Here is a 27,239-nt window from a genome sequence, read left to right as displayed (position 1 = left end):
AATGAACTATAATTAGGTATGGTTTTCTCTAGGAGGTGGTATTCTTGATCTTTTTGTAATGAGCATTATATCACTTTTGAAATCAGAAAAAAACAACGCTTATAACAATACAAAAAGAAATAAAACTAATATACACATAAGAACTAATATGCACATAAAGTTTTTATGCACAAATAAAACTAATATGCACAAAAGAAGCTTTCAAATGTATGGGAGGACGAGGGTGGGCAGGCAGGCTCGGGGTTCTAGAGAAGAACCTGGGCTGTGCAGAGAAGGGCTAGACGGAACAGACAGAACAGTGTCTACCAAAAAGGAGCTGCACGGAGACCCCGGGTCTGGAAAGACTGGACTAGACTGGGGGTGTGAGGCAAGGGAGGAACACACATTAGATCCATGGGAAAAGGCAGAATGAATTGCGGCACAAGGACGCTGCTGTGTGACTTCTCTTTCTTGGCAGCAGAGAGAAACTAAGAGTCTCTTACAAAACAGCTCCTGAACCTTAGAGGTGCTGGGGGGTGGGAGGAGCAGCATTTAAACTACCTAAGGCGCTGGCCATCACCTTAATGAAGTTTAGGAAGCCACCCAGTATTCTGTGGCAGGTTTCAGCTGCTGGCTGGTCTTTTTCATTCCTGCCTATGAAAATTCTTGAAATGGGAGTCCAGAATATCTGAAAAGTAGCTACATGAATAGAGGTAGCTTGTGTGTGTGTGTTTTGAGAAGGAGTCTTGCTGGAGTGCAGTGGCATGATCTTGGCTCACTGCAATCTCCACCTCCCAGGGTCAAGCAATTCTCCCTGCCTCAGCTGGGATTACAGGCATGCACCACCATGCCCAGCTAATTTTTTTGTACTTTTAGTAGAGATGTGGTTTCGCCATATTGGCCAGGCTGGTCCCGAACCCCTGACCTCAGGTGATCCACTGGCCTTGGCATCCCAATGTGCTGGGATTATAGGCATGAGCCACCACACTCAGCTGTGGTAGATTTTAAAGTTAAAAATTTTGACAGTAAATTCATGGAGCCTCCGGGCTAGTCGGAAGTGGCCTTAATCCCCTTCTCCCATGATGGGCCCTCCCTAAACCAGCTTTAGAGGGTCCCTCCACTCCCATCATTGATGATGAAACTTGCCTAACTTATTACAACCTCTTTCCACCATCCGAGGTCTACCATGGGAGCCTGCCTAAACTCTACACCCAACAATTTTAGGCCATGACCCAAATGCCACTTCCTCAGAGTGACCACTGTAGACAGAGGGACTGATCGAGAGAGGACAGTACAGGGCAAGGAGGCAGACTTCATCCGTGGGCAGATGGGTTCATGGTCCCATGCCGCCTCCTCATCGTGACGTGAGGCCTGCATGACTCAGGAGGCCAGAGCAAGCCTTTGTGCTGCTAGTCCTGGGAGGGAGGAAGGATCCTCCCACCGCCACCACCACCCCAGCCACCTACCTCACTGCGCTGCTGCTCCAGCATCTTCACCTTCTTCTCAGCTGCACCCAAGGCCCCCACCTCTGGGACCTTACCTGCCATCACACTAGCCTGGGGAGAAGCACAGAGGAGCCTTCACCAAAAACTCAATACAATTTATCTCACCCACTGCGTACCCTCTAAGGCCCGTCACCCCTGTGGCCCCAGCCCTCGGTCTCCTATCTCCCTACTCCTCCCACCTGCCAGGACACCACTAACCATCCCAGTCATGACTGGTCCCCTTCTGGAAGCCCACAGATGATGATCCTTCCTCCTTGACTCAGAGTGGCTGCTAGGCCCTCTCCTGCTCCCCTCCCACGGCCACTCTCCCTGCTTAGGCACGACCTCTAAGGTACTCCCAGCCACTCTGCTCACCCGCTATACACATCAGCCAAAAACTCTCTGGCCTGGAAGGTAAGAAATTTGAGGTATAGATAGATATAGATATATTCATTCTACAAAATATACATGTTTGATAAAACTTTTATAGAAGTTAAAGTGATATGCTTATTTAAAAACATTTTTAGAAAGATGCAGAAATAAAGATCTGAGTATATGCATGATTAGTACAAATAGGTATTTCCTATCTCTGTCCTCTGTCCAGACTAAAGCAGAGTCATCCAGCAGCACTGAGTACACCCAGTGCTCAGCGGCTAAATGCCATTTTCTTTCTATTAAAAAGAAACAGGGCTGCTTTGAGAAGTGGTTCATTCCAGGTCTGGAACAGATAAAATATAAGGTGAGTTTGGTGCATCTTACAGTGCCAGAAAGTAAGGCAGTATTCAGATGAATCACAGTAATAATAATAGCAATGAAAGGGGCATGTCAAAGGGCACAGGCAACAACCTGAAAAAACTCCTATGGCCAAAACAGAAACACTCAGAACAGCAAAATACATCACAACAGTATTGCATTATAAGTTACAGCAGGAAATAAATATTCTTGAGTTCATACTGATAGAACAAAACAACTGAATAAATAAATAAATTGGGGGAGAAGGGACAGCTCTTCCTTACAAAAGAATTCCGATTAATAAGTGTAGGAGGAATGAAGAAAACACTAAATCACCATTAGATTACTACAGCAATTGCTGCGGCAGGTGGAGATCCACCAACAGACACTAAAATTAGTGAGTGAAAGTTTAAGAAAAAATAGAGTATTGACATAGTTTCAAAGTTTCTCCTGAAAAATAAACATTTATTAATTACAAAGGGAAAATTGGTCACTTGATGGCAAAGAAACTTGAAAGACAGCACCCTGACCAAGTGATGAAGGTTAACAGTAGTAAAACATTGGCGTCATGTACCCCTGATATGCTGGCTTGAGAAATGTTCTGCACACTCGGACGTACACAGAACGTCACCTGTGTGAGATCCCTGCCAAAACACATCACCTCAATCTCATCATGAGATCCAATCACTTGGGAGGCATCAATCATGACAGCAAATAAGTCGAAACTGAAGAACATTCTACAAAATAACTGGCCACTATATAACCCAAAAGAGTCAAGGTCATGAAAAGCAAGGAACAACTAGGAACTGTCGCAGACTAGAGGAAAAGAGGGAGGGAAGACAACTGAATGCAATGTGGGATCCCAGACTCCATGCCGGCACAGAGACGGGACAGAGTGCAAATCTGATGAAATCTGAGTAAAGTCTATAGTTTACTAAGCAGTACATACCGTTAATTCCTAGTTTTGATCATTCAACCATAGTTCTCTAAGATGTTACCGTTAGGGGGGAGATAGAGGAGGGGAATAGGGGAACTCTCTGGACTATTTTTGGAACTCTTCTGTAAGTTTAGTTATAGCAAAATAAAAAGGTTTAAAAAAAATAGCAAGTGCTTGGGTGAAACAGCAGACAAAGCCAGCAGTCCAGAGGGTGTGTGTCAACTCTATCTCCAAGCCCCTCGGTGATGGACACCAAGACCCTTGCCTTCTCTGGGCTTCAGTACAATAAGAAGCTCAAACAGAAGAGGGTCTCCGCAGTCCCCATCTGGACTTCTGACATCATCCGTCCGCCATCATCCTGGAGTCAGATTCTCTCTATTCTCAGTGTTCTCTTTCCCTTCTCATCGCACCCCGCAGAGGCTTCGGGTAGAGCTGAAGGCAGAGCTTGCCCCCTACAGGCTCAGGCCTGTAATCACACCTTAGCACCCGGGAGCAAGGTGAGGGGGAGCCCTTCAGGTAAGGTCACCCTCTTTGAGAAAGGGAACAGAGAGGCCCGACCCCTTGAAATCTGTGGCATCCTGGATGGGAGCTGTGCTTAGCAAAAAGGAAAATGGGTTACTGGGGAAGGAGGAAGAAGGTGGAATCTACGGTGGTGTACCCTGAACCTCCGAGAGGGAGACAGGAGTCCACGTGGAGTCAGCAGAGCTGGCTGCTGGCACCAAATCTGCCCTAAAGAGCAACAGCTTAATGTTCACTGTTGATGACGCTAAACTTACTTCACATGCATTGCATCACTGAATCCTCACAACCACCCCTTGAGGTAGGTGTTACTATCTTCATTTTACAGAGGAAAGTGAGGCCTAGGAGTCTTGTGTGACTTATCCAAGGTTGCAGCGCTGGTGAAAGGTGGAGCCAGTATTCCACCTGCATGCGACTCCAAGGCACATCCTTCACCCCTCTGTAACACAGGCCTCTTATGGGACAGGTGATCCTGGGGCGCAAGGGCAAGTCACTCCCACTCTCTCATAGGGCAGTAAGAGCATCTGGCTTGGGGCTCTCAAGGAAAATGACTTGAGATTAAAGGGCACAGGAAAAGTAAAGAGACCGGCCCAGGGAATTCCACACCTGAGCAGCTCAGGGAACCCAGGGGAAAGCAGCCGAGCGCACAAGTCCCTTCCACGGGAGGGCAGACAAGGCAGGATCTGATTTGGGGAATAAAGGAAAGAAAAGAGGTTCTCCATGGTCTGGGATTCAGAAGACCAGGGAAGAGCAGACTTTCGCCATTTATCAGCATGTCTCCCTGGCCATACCCTACGTCTGCCTGACAGCAGGTCACACAGAAATCCTGATTATATGATGTTACATGGCCTCTCCAAATCTATGGCCATAGCTATAGAATGGAATAACAGTCCCAGCCTTTCCTACTCTATATGTAGAGATGAGGCCCGAATAAGATAATAGATTTGCAAGTCCTAGGGTAATAACTACTATTGCATAGGTGTAGAGTGGGTTAAAAACACTGAGCCCCTCTGTTCAGCTATTAAACCCCATTAAAGGGGGAAATAAAAACATGTTGGCAAAGAGGTGGGACTCAGCTCTGCAGCAAGGGGAATGGTAATGACTGGGGAAGGGGCGCAGAGTCTGCTCCTGCTTGGGACCTGGATGTGGCCAGGCTGGGACTAGAGGAGGATGGGGGAATGGGCCAGCTCTGCAGCATCACCAGACTACACTGACGCTGGCCAGCTCCCTCCCCTCTCCACTTTAGAGGCTCCGGAGACAGAATCCCAGGAGCTTAGCAGAATCCAAGGGGGCTTGCTCAACCGAGCAACCTAATTCTGCCAGGAATATCAAAGATGTTAAACTGACTTTTGGGAGCCACTCTCTAAGACGGACCTTGACAAACTGGAATGTATTTAGGGAACGCACCCAGACTGAGCAAAGGACTCAACATCACCTATGAGCAATGGCTGAAGGAACTAGAGCTATTAAGCCAGGAGGAGAGAAGGCTTGTGTGGCCCACAGAGCTACAGGGACTGCCAGCAGCCTCTAAGCATAGAGGTCAGGCCAAGTGAAGAAAAAGGCATGTAACAGCTAGAACCTTCTACAGTGGCACTGGCTGCAGGAGGGAGTAACCTCACTGTCACTGGAGGTAGTAAGCAGAGGCTGGGTACCAGCAACCAAGAATGCTGCAGAAGGAATTTCTGACCACCTACCTGCTGCTGTCTGGCCACCATCTTCTTGCCTGCCCCTTCCATCTTCGGTGAGCCTGGCCGCCCAGAGGCTCCCTCTTTGTTACCACTGCTCATCAACAACTTCTTGAGCTCCAAATTTTCCTCCCTGGGATGGAGGTAAACAGACAAGTCACAATGCTGGCCCTGAGTTCAGAAACCTACAGGGCTTCTTAATGCTCACTATCACATGAGTTGCAGCTAAGCCCCAGGGAGTACTGCAGGATCCTGAAACCTGCCCTCAGGGAAAGCCAAAAAGGGCATCCTTCAGCCACCTTGCTCTCAACCTGTGGGCTTCCCTGGAGGTCTCTGACTGTCCGTGACAGGGTTTCCCCAGCTGTGGAATATCTATGCAGGCAAGACCTTCAGAATGTATCCAAACACTGCATTAAATAGCCCTGGATCACATTCTAGTGAGAAAGTGATGCCCTTTCCAATTATCTTCACATTTCCTATGTAGAGCATGCAGACGATGTGAGCTTGGTGCTAACAGGTCCTGGCACACCTCCAGTTACTCCCCAGTCTCCCTCGTTAACACAGAAATGCAGGCTGCAGGCTCAGTGCCTTCAATGTGCAATCATACTTAGCCTGAATTTATTAACATCCTTTCATTTTCATTGTATTTAGTGTTATCTTCTATTCATCATAGGTAATGCTTTTTTCCATTTACTCTAGTTAAAGTTTCCTTTATAACTTTAAGTGAAAATATGAATCGAATTCAAGAAAAATCCTAAGTAGCTAATAAGGCAGGTGATAGAGGATAACGTAAAATCGGTAATGTGGATTCAGGTCTGACTAAAATGTTTCTTTCTTTTTTTGAGACAGGGTCTCGTTCTGTCGCCCAGGCTGGAGTACAGTGGCCGATCTCGGTTCATCACAGCCTTGACTGCTCCTACTCAAGTAATCCTCCCACCTCAGCCACCCTCCACCTCCCGGACGACACACCCAACCCTCCCGAGTAGTTGGGACTACAGACACGCACCACCACACCTGGCTGATTTTTTTTTTGGTATTTTTTGTTGCGGCTGGGGGCGGGGTGGTGATATATTTTGTCAGGCTGGTCTCAAACTCATGGATTCAAAGCAATCCTCCTGCCTCAGCCTCCCAAAGTGCTAGGATTACAGGTGTGAGCCGCCATACCCAGCCACCATTTCTTTTTTTTTTTTTTTTTTTTTTTTTTTTCTTTTTACAAACCCTTTTGTGGAGGGCTGACTTTCAATAGATCGTAGCGAGGGAGCTGCTCTGCTACGTACGAAACCCCGACCCAGAAGCAGGTCGTCTACGAATGGATTAGCGCCAGGTTCCCCACGAACGTGCGTTGCGTGACAGGCGAGGGGGCGGCCGCCTTTCTGGCCGCACCCCGTTTCCCAGGACGAGGGACACTCCGCACCGGACCCCGGTCGAGGCGCGCGGCAGGGGACACGCCCCGCGCGGGGCGGAGCGGCCCGCCAACCCAGCCACCATTTCTTTAGGTTTCATTTGCCAGCTGAGTTTCCACTTGAAAAAACAAAAAGTGACTTTCCCAAGGGCACACAGCAGAGACTTGCATTCTTGCCTTCTAATCCATGAGCCTTTTCCCCAGCTTCGGTTTTTGAATCCGTGGATTGGGGGTATAAAAACCCCAAAACTGCATGATTGGCCATCCAAAAGTAAATAAATTACACACTGATCCAAAGTAGCCAATGGCTCAGTAGTTAAACATTACTTCTGTGGCCATATTTAAGAAGTTTATATTCCTTCTCTTTCTGTTGATTCTAATTAGAAACATGAGGGGGTGGGAAACAGAGTGGCGAGTGCTGTCTCTAACACAGGCCTTTCCCCTAACGACCTGAGCCCAGCTGGCACCCAACAGATGACTCATCACTCAAATTGTCCAGGACCACAGTGCAGGCAGGAATTGCGGCCACTCTAGAGGATAGAGAGCCAAGAGGCCCAAGCTCTTGTTGTAAGACTACAAGCAAGTCCCTGCCTCTCCATGGGCCCCAGTTTCCCCTCTGCACAGTGCAAGGTCTGCCCTGAATGATGCCAAAGGCTCGTCAAACTCTGACAGTCAAGATCAGTGTTTCCCAAGGTGTGATCCTGGGCCTACCTCCATCATAATCACAGAGACTCCTGCTGAAATGCAGGCTGCTAGGTCTTGCCTAAGGCCTGTCAATTCAGAATCTTGCAAAGGAAGGAAGGGCAGACGTATAAACTTATAATGTCTTTCCCTGACCCTCAACCCTCAGTTAAGTCCAGGCCCAGTAGTCCACAGGAGGAGCTCTGATGTTTTCAGGAAGACAGAGCAGGTCAGGATGGTGACCAGCAGGGGACAGCAAAGTCTTGAGTGCTCTGGCACAGCCAGTTCACAGTAACAGGGGAGGGAGGCAAGTGCGGGAGGAGGAAGTACAATCTATGCCGCCCTTCTTCTGAAGCTCTCAAGGCACTTCTATATACTTCCCAAGGTGACAGAAGGGCCAGAGAGAAAATACCGAAGGAGCCAAGGAGAAGGATCAAGAGACGTAACCTCGAAACAGGGCTCTGGGCACAGGGCCTCAGAGCCACGGTCTGAGATCAATGGCTGTGCACCAGGACCCAGAAATCAGTGCTGTGTATCAGCCCCTCCTCCTGCAGCCCCGGCTCCTCACCCCTGCACTTACCGCAACCTCTCAGCAGCCTGATCCCGCTGTTCCAGGCCCTCATCCAGCTTGGCCTTCAGAGCCTCGTTCTCCTTCCGAAGCTGCTCACACAGGGTCTGCGGGGCAAGGGAGCAGACAGAGTGAGGGGAAGGAGGGGTGCCTCCCAGGTGCAGGCTGAGCTAGAGGACAGGGAGGGGCTGTAGCCACCCCAGGGCCCAACTCCTTATCCCCTTTGCCTGGCCTCGCCCAATCCTTCTCCAAGGAGCTAAGCCACTTGGCCACCCACGTGTCCTCTCCCTTGGGAGCCAACTACGGGGAAGCCTGACCAAGTATCAGCTGTGGGGCCTTCTGCACCTCCCAGCCAGACAGCCCCATCCCTTCGCCTCCTCTGTCCCTGCTCCTACTGCTGAGACCCCTCTTCCCCACCAGCCTCCCCGGCTGACTTCTACTCTTCTTTGAAGTCTTAGCTTAAATCCCATCTCCTCACAGAAGTCCTCCCTGACTCCCCCATCCAGTTAAAGTAGGCCACCTCCCTTATCCTCGCTCACAGCCTTTATGCTGCTCAGCACCTGTGACGGATAAAGCTAAAGAACTGTGTGTGCTATTTTCTTAGCATCTACCCCCCTGACTCCCAACTAATTCCTGAGCTCCCGGAGGGCTAGGACCCTCCTCATTATCTTGTTCACTGCCAGATCCCCAACCCCCAAGGCTCAAAGTTGGTGGAAGGAACAACATGACTGGCCAGCCGGCCAAATGACCACATGGACAAATGAGCAGGAAAGTCCTGGAGGGGCTGAAAGGCTCATCAATTTGCGGGTGTGAGAGGTACCCAGTGCCACCAAGGGGAAAGTCAGAAGATGGGGCATTCAGTCAGGACCTCACTATGCCCTCACACTCTCACGGTGTGGCTGTGACACTTGGTTCCCTCCTCTACAAAAGGACAACTGTTTCTTTCTTTCCTTCTTTCTCCTGCCTCAGCCTCCTGAGTAGGTGAGATTACAGGCATGCACCACCACGCCTGGCTAATTTTTGTATTTTTAGTAGAGACCAGCCATGTTGGCCAGGCTGGTCTTAAACTCCTGACCTCGCCGGGCGCAGTGGCTCAAGCCTGTAATCCCAGCACTTTGGGAGGCCGAGGCGGGTGGATCACGAGGTCAAGAGATCGAGACCATCCTGGTCAACACGGTGAAACCCCGTCTCTACTAAAAATACAAGAAATTAGCTGGGCATGGTGGCGCGTGCCTGTAATCCCAGCTACTCAGGAGGCTGAGGCAGGAGAATTGCCTGAACCCAGGAGGCGGAGGTTGCGGTGAGCCGAGATCGCGCCATTGCACTCCAGCCTGGGTAACAAGAGCGAAACTCCGTCCCAAAAAAAAAAAACAAAAAAAAAAAACCTCCTGACCTCAAGTGATCTGCCCCCCTCAGTCTCCCAAAGTGCTGGGATTACAGGCCACCGTGCCCAGTCCACGGACAACTGTTTCCTCTCTGTCCTCTACAGGGCTGCTGAGAAGAACAGATGAGACAGTGAAAGCGGAAGCGTCCGTGCGCCGTCAGCCACTTGCTTATGTGTGGGGGCTCATGTTGGAAGGACTATGAACTGGGGGCATGGAAGAGGGGCTGCCAGACTCAGGACCTCACAGGCTGGGGGGCAGGGAAGGTGCTGACTGGCAACGCTAACATACAGTGTCAGCACAGAGTTGCTCAATCTTTCCACAAACCCTCACTGAGCACCTGACCTGTGCCAGGTACATGGCTGGGTGCTTCTCCATACACCATCTCACTGGTGCCTCGCAACTGCCCAAAAGCTGAGTAACTAATCTCTATGTTAAAGGTGGGAAAACCAGGTAAAATGATACAGTCTAACAGGTGCACAGCTGCTAAGACTCACCAGTGGGAATAAACTTCATCTGGCAGACCCTACCCTGGTGTCTCCTTCCCCTGTGATGAAAGATCAGAGAAGGGAGAGCGATGGTGCCCAAAGGAGGAGACAGCCTTTGAACTGCACCAAGACCAGGCCTGGTCTGCTCCCTTCCATCTCCCAGGCCTGTTGCAGGTGGATGCAATCATGTGACGAGTTCTGGCCAAGAAAAGAGGTGTGGAAGGGACAAGCATCACTCCTGGGCTGGCCTATGCACGATTCTCTAGTCTCTTTCTCCTGGTAGCAGGGGCTGATATGGATGTCTTGTTTTCTAAAGGGCACTGGAAGGTGGGATCCCTGTCTCCCTGGGACTCTAAGGAACAGCATAGAGCAGAAACAAACCCCTGCCACACAGGATAGGAGGGAAAACTTCTGTTGTGTAATCCACGGAGATTTCAGAGTTGTTTCTTTTCTGACTCACCCAGGAGAGTCTTGGGAAGGCTGAATGGAGACACAGCCTTAAATGGAGGTGGTTGGACAATGAGGGAGATGAGGGAAGCTTAGAAAACAGAAAACTGGCTGGGCGCGGTGGCTCACGCCTGTAATCCCAGCACTTTGGGAGGCTGAGGCGGGTGGATCACGAGGTCAAGAGATTGAGATCATTCTGGCCAACATGGTGAAACCCTGTCTCTACTAAAAAATACAAAAATTAGCTGGGCGTGGTGGTGAGCGCCTATAGTCCCAGCTACTCGGGAGGCTGAGGCAGGAGAATTGCTTGAACCCTGGAGGCGGAGGTTGCAGTGAGCGGAGATCGTGCCACTGCACTCCAGCCTGATGACAGAGCGAGACTCCGTCTCAAAAACAAACAAACAAACAAACAAAAAAAGAAAACAGGCCGGGCGTGGTGGCTCACACCTGTAATCCCAGCACTTTGGGAGGCCGAGGTGGGTGGATCACCTGAGGTCAGGGGTTCAAGACCAGCCTGGCCATCGTGGTGAAATCCCATCTTAAAAAAGAAAAATAAGGAAAACAAAACTGGCTGGGCGTGGTGGTTCACACCAGTAATCCCAGGACTTTGGGAAGCTGAGGCAGGAAGATCACTTGAGCCCCAGGGTTTCAATACCAGCCTGGGCAACATGGCAAAACCCTGTCTCTACTAAAAATACCAAAAAATTGGCTAAGCGTAATGGCACATGTGGGTAGTCTCAGCTATTCAGGGAACTGAGGTGGGAGGATTGCTTGAGCACAGGAGGTCAAGTATACAGTGAGCTGTGGTCACACCACTACACTCTAGCCTGGGCGATGGGGCAAGATCTTGTCCCCCACCACCCCTCAAAAAACAGAAATCAGAAATTATTGTGTTGAGTCCGTTCAATAGCTAGCAGAGAGCCTTATGCTATACCTGATCTTGAACATGTTTGTTTAGTGAACAAAAAACAAATCAACAAATGAATGAGGAGGAGCTGGATTAATAAACCTCCACCCACGCAGTATAAATACCCAAGATGCCACATCTCTGGGCGAGGCCTCCAGGGAACAGAATGGCCTGCTCCTGGTCCCTAAGGGAATGCCAGGACAAGGCCTCGCTTATTATTCTACCCTTCCAGTCTAGAGGGCTGTTTCCCTGGCGTCTCTGGGCCAATGCCCTGGGTGCAAACTGGCCAATGGATAGAATCATCAGAAGTCATAAAGGTCATCATCTTCCATCCAAGGTGCTACAAGAGCTAACCTATGAGTTCATTTGTTCATGTATTCTTTTGTTCATTCATTCATTCACAAATGTGTATGAAGTGCCAGGAACTGGGATGCAACAGTGAATACAACAAACATGGTACCCCCCCACCTCAAGCTTCCATTCTAGCAGAGAGTATAAGAAAAAAAGGGAATAATTTTATTTTATTAAATAAATAAAATGTTTAATAGCTATGGTAAGAGCTAAAAAGGAAATAAATAGGGAGGGGCCTGAAATAAAAAGTAACAGAGATTGGCAGAACCCCTTTTAGGGGATCTGGGATCTATCCCCATTTCAAAGCTGAAAAGTGGATGCACAAAGTGCTCTCACCCCAGGCACCTTCCCACCCTGCCCATGGCCCAGGACCCGTGCCAGGCTCACCTTGCCACGGTTCAGCCTGGACACCCCGAAGCCTCCCTGACATTTTAAAGGGGTTCCCCTCTCTCAGCCTGGCCCTCCAGGTCTCTGCCTCTCATTCAGCCTCATCTCCCGACACACCCTTCCCCTCCAGGTGGGATGGGTGACCTGCCTGCTCCTCTGCCCCCACACCTTTCCTCACACTGCTTCTCCAACCTGGATGCCCTTCCTGCTCTTGGCAACCCAAGGTCACGCAAGGGGGACTCCCCCTTCTGCCACCAGTAGGGCACATGAGTGCCTGCTGACAGGAATGAGACCATGGACCAGAGACTGGCCCAGGAGGAGGATCTGCAGGGAGTAAGGAGACTTCGTCATGGCTCTGTCACTAGGGTGGCAGGCGCTCAGATCGCGAGCGGTCCCTCAGAAGCCTCCGTTTTGCCATCTTTAGAATGGTCACCAATTATAACTGAATCCTTCCCTGCTTCCAAAGCCCGCAAGGCTAAGATACCCTGCCCAGTGTGGATGCCCGTCATGAACTCCTAATGGGGACCTCTCTTCCAGCACGGACTATGTTCTGGACTGCACTGGGTGCTTCATGTATAAGGCCTCATTGAATGCAGCAATGATGCCAGGTGTGGTGGCTCACGCCTGTAATCCAAGCACTTTCGAGGCCAAGGCGGGCGGATCACCTGAGGTCGGGAGTTCAAGACCAGCCTGACCAACATGATGAAACCCTGTCTTTATTTAAAAAAAAAAGAATGCAGCAATGAAGCACTCCTGGCTCATGTTACTGATAGGAACAGTGGGGAAAACAGGGGATAAAAGTGACTTGTCCAAGGTCACACAGCAATAAAGAGTCACTATTGGAACAAAGGACCATTTAACTCCAAGGTCTGGCCTGGCCTAGCAAGGAAATCTAACCATTCCCCACAGCACGAGGAGGCTTTTAAAAGAAATTCAATAGGGGAGGCAGGATGGGATGGTGGTCAAGAGTATGGGTTTGTAATACAACAGATCGAGGTTCCAATCCCAACTTCACCGTTTACCAGCTAGGTAACCTTGGGCAAAATAAGGGTTGCTTCCCCACCTGTGAAGTGGCAATAATGAGGGTGCCTATCCTAGGGGGAAAGGGGCATAACAAAAGGAGCTGACCTTTGTTCCCTCCCTTTCCCTCCCCCAACCCTGCACATGAGAAATAAAGGCAGGATTGCTAGGGGTATCCCCAACCGTGACACTTGCATTGCCCATCCTGTATTTCCCCATTTCCTTCCTCTTCCTCATCCCGCCCCACAACTTCCTTATCCTGTTTATCACCCTGAACAAAAAGCCCAAAGTCTGCACACGACACAGCCCTCAGAAGTCCCCATGGTACCCGTAGATTCCCAGGAGCAGGAAGGTGGGAAGAGCTCGGGGGGGAAAAGCACACCCGCCTGTCTTTGGCCGCCATCCCAACATGCCTCACCTGCAGGATGGAGGTGCGCTGCTCATTCTTGTGCACCTTGGACGCCAGCCGGTTGAACTCCAGGGCCATGCGGCCCAGGTGGGTGAAGAGCTGGCCATGGTCCGGCTCCTCCGCGCACACGCTCAGCGTGGTCTCCAGGCGCTGCAGGTGCAGCATCAGGTTACCATCCTCGTGGGGCAGGGGGCCCAGCGCCTGGAGAGGGAAAGGGCACCCAATAGTGACTCTTCATTCACCAAGGCCTGAATAGGCGCTGCCAGTCCATTCTCCCTCTGCTTCCTCATTTCTCATGACTCAGTTTCCCCCTGTGACCCCAGCTCAGCCCAGGGAAATTCTCCAGTTATGCAGGTTCCCTGTCTGGAGCTGACTCATAGGGCGGGGCCCAGGACTCACAGGCCACTGGTGGCTCCATGGCAGCGCGGCCACCATCCTCCCACACACTGGGCCTTGCAGAGTGCCTGACGGTAAGTCACTAGTCTGCTGGGTCTCAGCATCCTCATTTACCAAATGTTCGCACAACCCTTCCCTCCCTTCAACCTCCAGGGTTCTTAGGAGGATGAATTGACCCTTGAGAGCAGCAAGCCCAGAGAAGGGGCATCACTGTACAGTCAGCCCTCCATATCCGTGGGTTCCACATCCATGGATTCAACCAACTGCAGATCAAAAATATTCTAAAAAGACAAATTGTGCTGAACATGTATACAGACTTTTTTCTTGTCATTATTCCCTAAACAACAGAGTATAACAAAATTTACATAGCATTTACATTGTATTAGGTATTGTAAGTCACCTAGACATGATTTAAAGTATACAGGAGGATATACATACATTATAGGCAAATACTATGCCATTTTACAAAAGGGGCTTGAGCATCCCTGGATTTTGGTATCCTCAGGGAGTTCTGGAACCACCCTCCCATGGATACCCAGGGACACCTGCATATATGTCCTGCAATCTCCACCCCCCGGGTTCAAGCAATTCTCCTGCCTCAGCCCTGAGTAGCTGGGATTATAGGCGTGCACCACTACACCTGGCTAATTTTTATATTTTTAGTAGAGACAGGGTTTCACCATGTTGGCCAGGCTGGCCTCAAACTCCTGACCTCAGGCGATCCACCCACCTCGACCACCCAAAGGGCTGACATTACAGGCGTGAGCCACCATACCCAGGCTACATGTGTGTCTTCTGGGGAATGGTCCAAGCATTCATCAGCTTCTGAAGACCCAAGACTCAAAACAGGTCAAGAACCACAACTCTAGATGTTTCAGAAAATCCCAAACTAGTACAATATCTAAGAGATAAAGCGCATTGTGGGCAAGATAGTTGACTCATTCTCTCTAGTCTATCTGAAATACTCCTATCAAAGATTGCCTTTGTTACGCCAACTCCACACCCAAGGACCTACAGTGTTACCCTACTGCAGATAGCACTGGACTCAGCTCCCCTGCTGGGCATCTAAGGCCCTACAGCCGCAGGTCCCATCTGCACCAGTGTCCAGTTGGGCTCCCCACTTCACCCTGCCTGAACCCACACACACCAGGTCTGGTGCCTCTCCAGGCTTCAACCCCATGTGTCCTCTCTGCCTCGGCAAGTCCTGTTTATCCTTCCCACCCTGCCCTTGCCTCAGGTCCTCCAGCAGCCTCCCAGAAACAGTACAGGAATCACAGGACATCAGAGCTACATGCAGCCTCAGAGATCACGCCGGGAAACAAAGCTATGGGGAAGAGGAGCTTCCCAAAGTCACCCAGTAAGTCAGTGGCAGAGGTTTAACGAGAGCTGAGGCTTACAGACTCGCCATCCAGTGCTCTGCTGCACTGACCTCCCGCTTCTCTGAACTCTGGAGGGATAACAGTGACTACAACCACAACTCGGCATACCCTGAACACCTGTGTAATGGTGCCATATTTTTATTATTTTATTATTATTTATTTTTTTTATTTTTTTTTTTTTTTTTGAGACGGAGTTTCGCTCTTGTTACCCAGGCTGGAGTGCACTGGTGCAATCCCGGCTCACCGCAACCTCCGCCTCCTGGGTTCAGGCAATTCTCCTGCCTCAGCCTCCTGAGTAGCTGGGATTACAGGCACGCGCCACCATGCCCAGCTAATTTTTTGTATATTTTTTTAGTAGAGACGGGGCTTCACCATGTTGACCAGGATGGTCTCGATCTCTTGACCTTGTGATCCACCCGCCTCGGCCTCCCAAAGTGCTGGGATTACAGGCGTGAGCCACCCCGCCCGGCCTATTTTTTTTTTTTTTTTTTTTAAGAGGGAGTCTTTCCTTTGTCACCCGGGATGGAATGCAGTGATCTCTCCTCACTACAACCTCCGCCTCCTGGGTTCAAGTGATTCTCCTGCCTCAGCTTCCTGAGTAGCTGGGATTACAGGCATGCGCCACCACACCCAACTAACTTTGTATTTTTAGTGGAGACAGGGTTTCCCCATGTTGGTCAGGCTGGTCTCAAACTCGTGACCTCAAGTGATCCACCCGCCTCAGCCTCCCAAAGTGCTGGGATCACAGGCATGTGCCACCACCCCCGGCCATTAGTGCCATGTTCTAACAACAGGAAATGCTGCTGTTTCAACTCCGCATCCATTCCCTCACTGCCTCTTTCCACAAAGGAGCTGAGGTGGCAGATGCTGCTCTATTTAAGGCTCATGCAGTGCTTCCCATGCCTGCAACTTCTCCAGACTACAAGCTTCAGAGCACAGGGGGGCTGTGTTGTCTTGGCTCAGTGGCTCAGCAGAGACAGGCACCCCGTAGGGCTAATGAGGAACTCAAATGAGCTAAAGTTACCAGTCCAAAGTCATAGAGTAAAACACTTTCTGAGCAGGGGATCTTGCCTCCATGGCCAGTATCTCAGAGCCCTTGGGGACAGAACAGGACAAAGGAATGGAAGGTTCCAGGAGACAGAGCATAAAGAACCTTTCCAGAGCTGCCTGAGGCAGTGGTGAGCCTCTGAACACGGAAGGCATGCTAGTTAACTGGACAGCCTCCTGAGGGGGCCTTGCACTGGGAACTGACAGGTACATGGGGCAGCCAGTGAACACAAGCACATTTGTCAGCCAAACCTTTGTAAAACCTTTGTTTGCAAACTTTTGTGAAAGGAGGCAGCAGGGATCAACATATCAGTGAAAGGTGAGAGCACGTACTGCTTGTATAACGACAATTAAAGAAAAAAACTTAAAAGTAGGAAGGAAGGGAGAAGGTAGGAATTTAAGACCTTTGAAGAATCTTCCAGACTTTTCACAATGGTTCTCCAATAAGTCTGCCATTTTAAGAAAGAACAGAAGGAGATATAGTTAGGGCAAAGGCAGCCAGTGTTATAAGGTGTGGAATGAGGATGCTGGGCAGGCGCCTCAGAGCTGGACGAGTTTGTCTGTGTGCGTGTGTGCATGCATGCGCATAAGTGGAAAGTTTAACCTCCTACCTGTGTGCTCCCTAGAGGGAGCCAAGGAGGAACAAGAGCTTGCACAAAGAATAAATAACCTGTCTTCCAGGGCCCTGGGCTTTCCTGACCCTTCTTTCTCCCCGGGGTTGGGAGCCCACAGACCCAAAGCGCTGAGTCACAGTGTGCAGAGGTCCTGGCGCCTGGCAGAGAGCAACAGGGCTGGCGAAGAGCCCAGGCTTTCACAACGGTCAGGTGCCTGTACGCCCCAAGTCGGTAAAGTCACTAGCCCAGGAATTTGCATATGTGAGCGAGAAGTATCCCCTGCTCCTGCCCCTTGTGTGTCCCCAAGTAACTCCAGGGTACCCCAGGGATCTGAACAGGTCCTGTGCCTTTCACATGGTGGCAAGTGAAAAGACAGAAAGGGGGCTAGCAGGTCAAGCCTGGGGACCTGACCATCCACTCACCATTACATTGGCATGGCTGCTGCTCTCTGGCGGAGAATTCTGCTCCTCAGCAGAGACCACTTCAAATTCAGAGGAGGTGCCCTGTGCAGAAAGGGGGTTAGATGCTGCCAGAGAGAAAAACAGCTTGGCCCTCCTCTCTGCAGCTGTGAGCAGGAACGGGGACAAAATCTCTTCCCACGTTGAGTTTGCAGGGGATGTTACATATCATCTCACATGAGATCACAAAGCAGGGTTCCCGACAAGCCCATCATAACCCTCTGTGTAATATGAGGTCACATCCCCTCAATGGCCAATCCTCTTCTGTAGAAGAGAAGTAGGACTAGTTGACCTTGAACCAGCAGAACTTTAGGTCTGCATTTTTTTTAAGGCCTTGCACTTTTTAAATGCTTTCATGAGCTCCGTTATTTCTCAAAGTGACCCATGGAGTGGGTCAGAAGGTTATATCCTCTTTGGAACGATGAGGAAACTGCAGTATGTAGTTGATTAATGCAAAAGCAGGGACTAAGCCCAAGATTGCAGATCCAACATTCCTGCTATGGCCCCAGAGCTGTCTCTTACGCCCAGATGTCTCAGATGGCAGGTGTTACAGCCACCACCAAGCACAGTCCTGTGCTCGCCTTCCCAAGCCAGTCCTGGAGATCCCAGATGATTGAACTGATCTGAGAAAAGTCCCAGAGATGGTTCAACAAATTTGGAGACTTTTTCAGGATTCAACCAAATCCAGAGGGGCCAAAGAATCCCAGATTTTTTCACATCTTTCCATCATTCCAAGTAGAATTACTGGTCACTCAACCAGCCGAGAGATCAATGATCCAACCGAACCAGCCGTTAGCTCTGGGATCTGGGATTTCCATGTCATGTTAAACATGGTCTGCAAAGACAACTTCAGCCTCCCCACATCCCAGAAAGCGGCAGGACAGATGAGAGGAATCTGTGCTCAGCTTCCAGCTAAGCCTCATGGCCACCAAGAACTCACCTCTGGCTCTTGTCCCTGCCCTAGAAATTCCACCTCCTCCATCTACATTTTCCCCATTACCCATGTAACCTCAAAACAGGTCCTTCTTTATCTGCACCTGATCTGTAGGATAAAGATGCAGAACTATACAATCCCTTGTAGGAAACCAAGCAAAACTTTTCCAGCCAAATCTGTAGATGTTTTTTTTCTTCTTCTTCTTTTTTGTTTTTAATGAGAGAGTCTCACTCTGTCACCCAGGCTGGAGTGTGGTGGCATAAAGATGGCTTACTGCAGCCTTGACCTCCTGGGCTCAAGCGATCCTTCTGTCTCAGTCAGCCTCTCAAGTAGCTGGGATCACAGGCACACACCACCATAACCAAGTACTTTTTTTTTTTTTTTTTTTAAGAGAGGTGGAATCTCACTATCCTGCCCAGTCTGGTCTCAAACTCCTGGGTTCAAGCAATCCTCCTGCCTCAGCCTCCCAAAGTGCTGGGATTTTAGGCATGAGCCACTGTGCCCAGCCTGTAGAAGATGGTTTCTGAGCCTTCTTTAAGAATGTGAGCTCCATGTCACATCTGTCTGTTTTCCTAGCACTGTGCACAGTGATACTTAACAGTATGCAACTTAGTGAAAAGAATTCCTTGTACATACCAGGGTCTTCCTGATAAGTTTTAACTATGACCTTCATTTCAAAATGGGGAGGCTGAGGCCCCAGAGAGCCTGAGATGGACTTGCCCAGTATCACCCAGCAAGTCAGAACACAGTTTCTTGACCTCAACCCTCTTTCTTCATGTTCTTGTATCTGTCAGCAGGACCTTGAGGTCCAGGCAACCTCTACCCACGACTCCAAATAAAACTTACACTGGATGGAGGCTTCTGGGCTGGCGATGGCTTGTCACTGGGGCATGCAGGGGCAGTGGGAGGTGCTGTGACATTTGAGTCCTTTCCTAGGGAATCAAGAGAGCACAGATTAACTGACTGGGAAGGGGTGAAGCCCAGGTACCACTCTCTCAAAAACAGTCCTTGCCGAAGGAGTTCTCAGACAGGGTTCCCCACTTGAGTCTGGGAAAATGGGAGGTGGTCTCATTAGGGCCAGATAGTCTGAGAAAATGGCGTGCCCTGGAGTGACGGGGCAGAGACTGAGCAGAGAGACCATGCTCCCGAGGGTTACTGGGAAAATCCCAAGTTGCCTGCTGTTCCTCACTGCCCTGGACATGCTTCAATGATAGGGACAATTATTTATAATTAACAAAGTCTTTATGTAGCTATTATCCCAGCCATTCTCATAAAAGCCCTATATCCCCATTTTAAAGGTAAGGAAACTGAGGCCTGGGAAGGTCATCAACTTGCCCACAGTTACACGGCCAGCAACTGCAAACTCAGGACTGAGACCTGGCTCTCCCTCCCTCACTTCCTATGGTTCTTGCTGCAGGGAGCACCTCGAAGGTAGCTTCATTTCTCACTTTGGAGAGTGGAACTTGACACCAATCAGGAGCTCAGGAACACTGCTATATGGGCAAGCAGAGGCTGGAAACACCCACTGACTGCAGCACAGTGGACTCTGAGACCGTCACTTTCCTCCAATTGTCCATTCAGCAAATGCAACCACCCGCCCAATGGAAGGCTATCATATTGGCCTGGGCCAGATACCATACAGCAGAGCTGCAGCAGGACGCATTTGAGTCCAGTTGGGGTGGGGATCATTTCCATCCTGGTCCCAGACTTTGCCCTGGACTTGGAGACATGCCAGAGTAATGCACACACTCTGTATGCATTGGTAATGCCTCATGGGACTTCAACCCCGGGTCACAGTCACCCTTTAATGGGCAGCACACATAACCTTGTACCTAAAATACGCTGCAGCAGGCTAACAGGCAAGCCCAGCTTCTTCCCTGGGCCTCGGCTTTCCTAATTGGAAAATGGAAGCACAGGGCACGACCGGGGAGCTTTCAACTCATATGCCAGCTCCAAGTGACAGGGGGTAGCGGCTTGGAGTGCTATGCCTGGCACACAGCTGCTGATTGTTAAATATCTGTTCACTAAACATGTTGATAAGGACCCCAAGGCCACAGGGCTGCAATGCAGTCAACTGTTGTGATCTATTACTCATGTCTGCCGGGGCCTCGGGAGTGCTGAGTCATTGGCTATTTTTAACAAGATTGTTTTGAAGTCCCTTCCAAATCTGACCTTCTGGGGGATGCTGCAGCCAAAACACAAATGGAAAGGTAGCCTGTGGCCTAAGGATAAACCAGGGGATGTGGGTTTTGGCATAAGAAGGGAATTCACCGTGAAGGATCTGGGCAGTTTAGGGGACAGGGAGCATCAGAGGTACCCAGACTCGTCTTATACCTGTGAGCTCAGCCAGCGGGTCGAAAGAGCCCAAGGAGGGAGAAGGTGGTGGGAGCACCTCGTTGTCCTTCACTAGCTCCTCTGCCTTCTGCCGAAGCTTGGCTGCTTCCATCTGGGACTCTTCCAAAAGCTCCCCTAGAGGTATTGGGGAAGAAGGAGCAAAAGCATTTACTCAGCTCCAAGCGCTGCTTCTCCCCGCCCCAGGCCCCTAAACCTGCTGCTGCCTGGCTTCCAAGGCTCCAGTCCCTGGACTTCACTTCCACCATTGCTCTGTGGGCCTAGGGGGACAAACTCCATGCTGGCCCGTTGCAAGAAACAGGCTAGAGTAAGGAAGAGGGCCCAGCAATCGGGGACATAGGAGCAGAAGGATTCTATGAGAAACTCCTAGCCCCCTGCATTCTCTTTCTGCCCCATTCTCTTTCACACCCAGCCAGGGGACTCCACAGAAAGCGAGGGGCTCTCCACCCTACTACCATAGCACCCCAGGCTACCCACAGCCTGACCTGGGCAAAGGGCTGCCTGCAGGGTGGAGACCCTGGATAATTCCAACCAGCCCTCCAGGCCTCCATTTTCTTTCTCCCACAAGCAGAAGTGGAGAAACTTCACTCCTCCCTCCCCAGTCTACCATCCCAAGCAAGGGTCTGCCAAGCAAGGAGAAAGCATTTTAAAAATCAGAGAGCTCCCTCTAAAACTGAGACTAGAGAAGGGAGCAGCAAGGCAAAAGAAGAGTTTCAGGAGTTTGGAAGAAAGAGAGCCCCCTCTGGATGGGAAATCAGTGAAAGCCTTGCCTGGGAGAAGGGGGCGCAGCAACTGGGTGCTGATGCACAGGGACAGTCGGTTATGTGAAGGAAGGTGGCGGTGTCCTAAAGTGGGGACGGCTTAAGCAAGAGCCAGGAGAAGAGAACTAGGCGAAACCGCCTCCTTGCTTCAAGCCAAGCTCTGCTCCCTGTTCCAACACTGGGGACGCGTTCCCCAGTTGCTCTGGTGATGCTGGCTCTCCTCATCTCTCATGCCCAAGGAAGAGGAAGCCATTCTAATTTCATGTCCACCAACTGGGCCTTCTAGCCCCCTCTCTGTCAGTCCACACCTCCCTCTTGGACCCTCAAGGTCCCTGAGTCCTGTCATCCTCGTTTTGGGGTGCTGGGGAATCAGGGCTGGAATACTGTCACCATGCTACATGGTGCACAGAGACACATCTGTGAGGCAGGAGACACCAGCGCTGGGCCAGGAGGGACAGGGGATGACTTGGGCAGAGGCATATGCCAGCTGCATTCTCTACTGCTCATGGAGGGGCTGGCATCACAGGCTGCAGAGACGGGGGCTCGCAGGGAGGGGATGGGGTCTGCTTTACCTAACATCTTTATCCCTTGCATTTTTTCCTTCAGCCGGGAATTCTCCTTCACTAGGCGCTCAAAAGCTGCGGATGCCTCTCCTGAGGGCACGCTGCCCCCAGGGTCGTAGATCCGGTACGGTCCTCTCCCTTCCATGAGGGTAGCTCAGCCCCTGCCGTGGTGCCCGCCTAGCTGTAAGGACAACAGCAGCATATCAGCAGGCTGGCCAGGCCATGGGCATCCTTTGTGGGAAAGCTCTAGTCTGTCAATGCCCCAGAAGGCAGTCCCCCACTTTAGGCTGGTCTGACCATACTATAGCAAAGCAGAACAGTCACCTCCTTTGATTTGGACACTTTGCCTCTGTTAATACAACCTTAGAATGTGATTAGTTTCTTTTGGCAGCCTCAGTGCACTGCTGGCTTGTTTGGAATGGGAGTCCAAATAAACAGTAGGGTGCAATGTGGGATACAAAAAAGAACCTGGACACGGAATAAAAATATCCGAGTTCATGTCCTGTCTGTGAAGTCCAGAAGAACACGAATGTCATCTGTTTTGCCCATCATTGCATCCTCAGAGCCTAGCACAGTATTAGCTACGAATTTTGCCCAAAAAAGGCTTGCCCAATTCATGGCCTGGCCATTAATTTACTGTGGGATTGTGGGCAGTCCCTTCCCCTCTCTGAGGAAGGGAAATGAAAATCTTAAGTTAATTCAGTAATCTTTAAAGTGTAATGCTTGTGCCCTAAGGGATAAGCAAGTCAACCCAGTCCCAAGTCCCATTTATATGTATGTCATCTTCTTTAAAAAAAAAAAAAAAAAAAAAGAAAAGAAAAGAAAAAACACCCTGACTAATATTTAATGCACTGTCACCTTCCTCTGTGAGTCTCACATCATGCATGGTCTGTCCCTTGCAGTTCTAAGGAACAGGCAAATTTTTCATCAAACCACAGTCTATTTGAGCGGCAAGTTTTTTTTGTAATTAATCTGTTTAATTTCATCTGCTTTATTTCATTTGAAACCACTTGGAAAAGTGATTTTAGAATCCTAGCTCTGTGACTTAGCAGAGAAGCTCTCTGTCCATTCACTCATCCATTCAACAATTACTTATTGAGCATCTACTCTGTGCTAGGCACCAGTCTGGATGCTGAGGAATTACAGCAAACAAAACAGACAAAAGTCTTTCATACGCCTTACAGTCTAGTGGTGAAAGCAGAGGGGAGTGGTGGGGAACACAGTATTTCAGGTGATCAAAAAGTCTATGGACAAAAATTTAGCAGGGAAGGGTGAGGTAGGAAATTTCATTTTAAACGGAGCTGGCATGAAAGGCCCCATGGAGAAGGGGCTATTTTAGAAAAGACCCAAAGGAAGTGAGGGAACCAGCCATGAGGACATCAGAAGGAAGAACATTCTCGGCAGAGGTCCTGAGGCTGAAGCACGGAGCCAGCCTCCAGCCCTCCAAACAACTCTCCCCAAGGCCTCCACTGGGGACCTCAGAAGGGCTTGGGGGCTGGCTCCCAAGGTCACCATCCCCAAGACAAAAACTGTTTCATCAGGAATCCTCAAAGACCCTTCCAAATCCACACCGTGCTCAATGAAAGATGACAGTGAGGAAGGATTAGCAGCAACACCACCATCCTTGAATCAACTCCTTGCCAGACACTGCATTAAACGTTTCAGACAATCTTGGTGGGGCTGCACAGGCACTCTAACATGCAAACTAATCTCAGCTGCATTTTATAAGGGAGAAGCTGAGGCTCAGGGAGGGTAAGTAACTCAGCTGTGATGACTTGGCCAGTAACGAGAGCCAAGATGCAAAGTCAGCTTTGCCTGCTGCGACTCTGAGACGCACCGTACTCACACAGCCAGGACACAGAGCCAGAGGGGCAGACATGGAGTTCAAGTCTGCTTGCAGGGCAGCACCACGCTATCAGGTCACCTCTGGGCAGTTTCCCCTGCCCTGCAGCATGAGAACCAATAAGGACCTTTCCAGGACGGTCCATAGGATGGGATGGGCCAGAAAGAAAAACAAGGTTCTGATGAGCAGGACCCCCTCCCCCAAAGGCCGACAAACACAAGATGAACACACCATGCGGGAGGCACCCACGCCGAGCCTGACAGGCAAAGGACAGCTACCCACACACCCATCATAAGCCATCACCCGGCTTAGGGGAGACTTGTTTTTATCCTGAAAGGTCAATGTTCTACAGCGAAGCACAAAGTGCAGATGTTTCCAGTAAACTAAGAGACAGTGTGGGGGCAGCACTTAGCACTGTGACTGGCACATAGTACTCAAAAATGTTGGCAGACGTGGGGGGTCCTTCCCCTCTGCTCGCCTCTGTCCTCAAGAGCCTTGCCACCCGGCATGGCATGTGTCTGACTGGTGTGGGCATTGCCCATCTGGCTGAGCGTACTTTGTGCATCTTGGTATTCCTGTTGGCAGCACAGGAGGGTGAGCCTTCCTTGAGAGCTGCTTAGAGTTCACAAACAGTGAAACAGAGGGCTGGAGGGGACCTGGAGCCACCTTGCATGACAAGGGCAGCAGTGTCCTGGCTCCTGTCCGCCACTACGCACATGCCCTAAGTGGCACTCATAGCCAACACCACACGAAAGCATGGGCAATTTTTTACTCAATGTCTGCCTTGCCCTCTAGATTAATGGCTGCATGAGGACAGGAAACGAGTCCATCCTGTGTGCCAGGGTATCTTCAGAGTGGCCCAGAGTGGAGCCTCGGCAAACCTCGAATTCAGAGAAGTTGGACTGAAGGGACACAAGGAGCGCTTGACCCTGACCCTGCCACCCGCAAGGCCATGTCTGACATCCCAGAGAGCCTAACCCTGACCCCCTCAACAGATGCATTTAGACACCCATACACTTCTAGAATCGGGGCTGGGCCAGCCACGCTCCCTCAGAGAGGCCAAGATGTAAAACCAAGGGACAAAGCAGGATGCAGGATGTGGGAACTGAAACCCACCCCACGTCCTCCAAAACACACAACACTCAGTTTCTCTTGGTGCAAGGGAGTCAACAGGGAAAAGGGTTCATGGGAAGCAAAAAGGGGGCAGACAGAGCTACGCTCCCCTACTTTAGCCTCAGGGGGCAGAGCCTAGGGAGAAAGAAAGGCCATGGGCAGAGGAAACGCAGAAGAAATATCCTACTGTGGGAAACCCTCTCTGGATATCAGAGGAGCCACCCCCAGAGGGCCCGGACTTCTGGAGGAAAGAAAGACAAAGCGGGAAACAGGGAATTTCCAGGTCCCGCTGACCTCATGCCCAGATGGTCAGCGGCAGTCTCTGGATGACCACTGGGCCGACGGGAACTCTTCTTCTGATCAGTGAGGTTTTCATAACCTCCTTGAGAGAGGACTCATTCTCAGGATGACAAAGCTGGAGGGGAATCTCCAAGGGCAATGAGGTGAATCCCACATTATCAGGTTGGAGAGAGAAATGTGCCCAGAAACACTCAGTGGATGAGGGGCTGCATTAGAACATGACGATGGCATGTGCTCCCGTCTGCTGTCCACAAACCCCAAGTGTGTATGGAAAGGGGAAAAGGAAGTACTGACCACTCCCCTCCACGCGGCAGTATCTAGAGTTCAGAGCCCAGGAGTCCCTGGCCATGAGCTCATCCGATCCTCACTCACGGCACAGGCAGTGCAGCAAGTCAGGGCCCTGAGCAGGGAAGGCCAAGATCACAAAGGAGTCAGGACAGAGCTGGGACCAGATCTCTGCTTTCCTCCAGGCTGCCCACAGTCCATCCTCCAATTCCCTTCCACATCTTCTCGCAGAGTTCCGTATCCACCTGGCCTGGTTCCAGAAACTACAATTCAGCAGGTGATCCACCAGCAGTGGGTCTCCAGGCCCCGCTGCCAAAACCAGAAACAGCTGGTGGTAAAGGAGCAGCCAGTGCAGACTTTCTTCCAAAACAAGATCTCAGCCAGGGGGCCTCCACGGCCTGCCTGGGAGGAGCCCTGGCGCTGCCCGAGGGAACCAGAAAGGCCCAGTTGGGGGCAGAAAGGGGCCCAGACAGACAGCAGGTCAGGGAGCGACAACAGAGCGTGAAGATGGAAGTGATGCTGCTGAAACTGAAGGAGCCACCCACTGGCAGACAAACACTGGTGGTGGCAGGGGGGCGGTAGTCCCCAGGGCCCATATCTCAGCCTCACTCCAGAAGACGACGGGTGATAGAGACTACATTCAGAATTAAATTTACATTCCAGCTTTTGCACTGAAATGCTTTGGTCTGTCAGATTATCTTGCCATTAGCCATGAACACCATTAGCCATGTTTTGATGGCTGGGTAGGGGGGTGGTCCCAGACCCCCCAAAATGATATTCACTTGCATAGCCACTAACATTTGCAAATTGCTTCAGGTGTCCCAAGCACTGTTTTTTCATCTGATTATCACAACAGCCCTGGGAAGAAGGCAGGGCTGGTACCTGCCTGATGGATAAGGAAACTGGTCCAGCTTGGGGAATTAATCAGCCCAATATAATGCCTCGGCTCACTGGCTGCATCCTGGGGCCAGCTATCCCTGCGACCCTGGAGCACATGATACCCTCCCTGGCCCTGTGGAAAAAGTGTAAGCAAATCTCTGGTACGGGGAGGTGGAAGATCATGGAGGCCGACACCTACGTCCTCAGCAGAGGTAAGGGCTACCAGAGATACTGGCAGGTGGGCTGGGAGAAGGGGTATAGGGAAGGGGTCTCCAGGAAAGATGGCACAGAACAGAACGTCAGAGAGGCCTGTCCTAGTCTCTACTCTGCTGTGTATGGGACTATGGGCTCATTCCCACGCATGCAAGGGGAGGAGCATGGGCCACATGGAAACTGGGTGATGGCTAAAGCTGGCCTCAGGATTGAGGACACCGAAGTGTCACGAGATAGCAGGAAGTTGTGGAAAGAGAGGGAGCCAGCACCCTGGCAACATCGCAGCCCTGAAGGCAGGAAGAAAGGTCCGCACAGGGCAGGTGCTCAAGGCCAACTTTGCAAGCATGAGGCCTGAGAGGGTGCCTCACCTGCACTAGCCTCCGCTCCGTCCACCCTGCGGGCTGTGAGACCCTGGACCAGCCATTCACCTTTCCTCAGCCTCAGCTGCCTCATCTGTAAGACAGGAGTAATAACAGAACCTACCTGATATAAGATCAAAGAAATTAAATGGGCCGGGCGCGGTGGCTCAAGCCTGTAATCCCAGCACCTTGGGAGCCCGAGGCAGGTGGATCACGAGGTCAAGAGATCGAGACCATCCTGGTCAACATGGTGAAACCCCGTCTCTACTAAAAATACAAAAAATTAGCTGGGCATGGTGGCACGTGCCTGTAATCCCAGCTACTCAGGAGGCTGAGGCAGGAGAATTGCCTGAACCCAGGAGGCT

At 50.7% G+C, this 27,239-nt stretch overlaps 1 protein-coding gene across 11 annotated transcripts in view; it reads right to left on the bottom strand.

Annotated features, from left to right (window-relative positions):
• The window catches only part of TNIP1 (TNFAIP3 interacting protein 1), a 62,038-nt gene that overhangs the window by 16,463 nt on the left and 18,336 nt on the right, over positions 1-27,239 (bottom strand). For 4 of the 11 annotated variants that reach the window (XM_032250166.1, XM_032250168.1, XM_032250165.1 and 1 more), the window contains exons 2-9: positions 21,892-22,063; positions 20,541-20,675; positions 19,053-19,138; positions 17,237-17,317; positions 13,388-13,579; positions 8,000-8,094; positions 5,346-5,469; positions 1,446-1,535 (exon numbers count right to left, since the gene is read on the bottom strand). In XM_032250166.1, coding sequence (XP_032106057.1) covers positions 1,446-1,535; positions 5,346-5,469; positions 8,000-8,094; positions 13,388-13,579; positions 17,237-17,317; positions 19,053-19,138; positions 20,541-20,675; positions 21,892-22,027 — 939 coding nt within the window. In that variant the 5' untranslated portion in view covers positions 22,028-22,063. Of the gene's footprint in view, positions 1-1,445; positions 1,536-5,345; positions 5,470-7,999; positions 8,095-13,387; positions 13,580-16,604; positions 16,650-17,236; positions 17,318-19,052; positions 19,139-20,540; positions 20,676-21,891; positions 22,064-27,239 lie in introns of all 11 variants that reach the window. The other 7 variants (XM_032250162.1, XM_032250161.1, XM_032250163.1 and 4 more) reach the window with 4 other exon arrangements.

The sequence above is a fragment of the Sapajus apella genome, unplaced genomic scaffold, assembly GCF_009761245.1.
Source record: "Sapajus apella isolate SASKATOON/1434 unplaced genomic scaffold, GSC_monkey_1.0 scaffold71, whole genome shotgun sequence".
Taxonomy (NCBI): Eukaryota; Metazoa; Chordata; class Mammalia; order Primates; family Cebidae; genus Sapajus; species Sapajus apella.
This window is presented reverse-complemented; position numbering and strand designations above follow the sequence as displayed.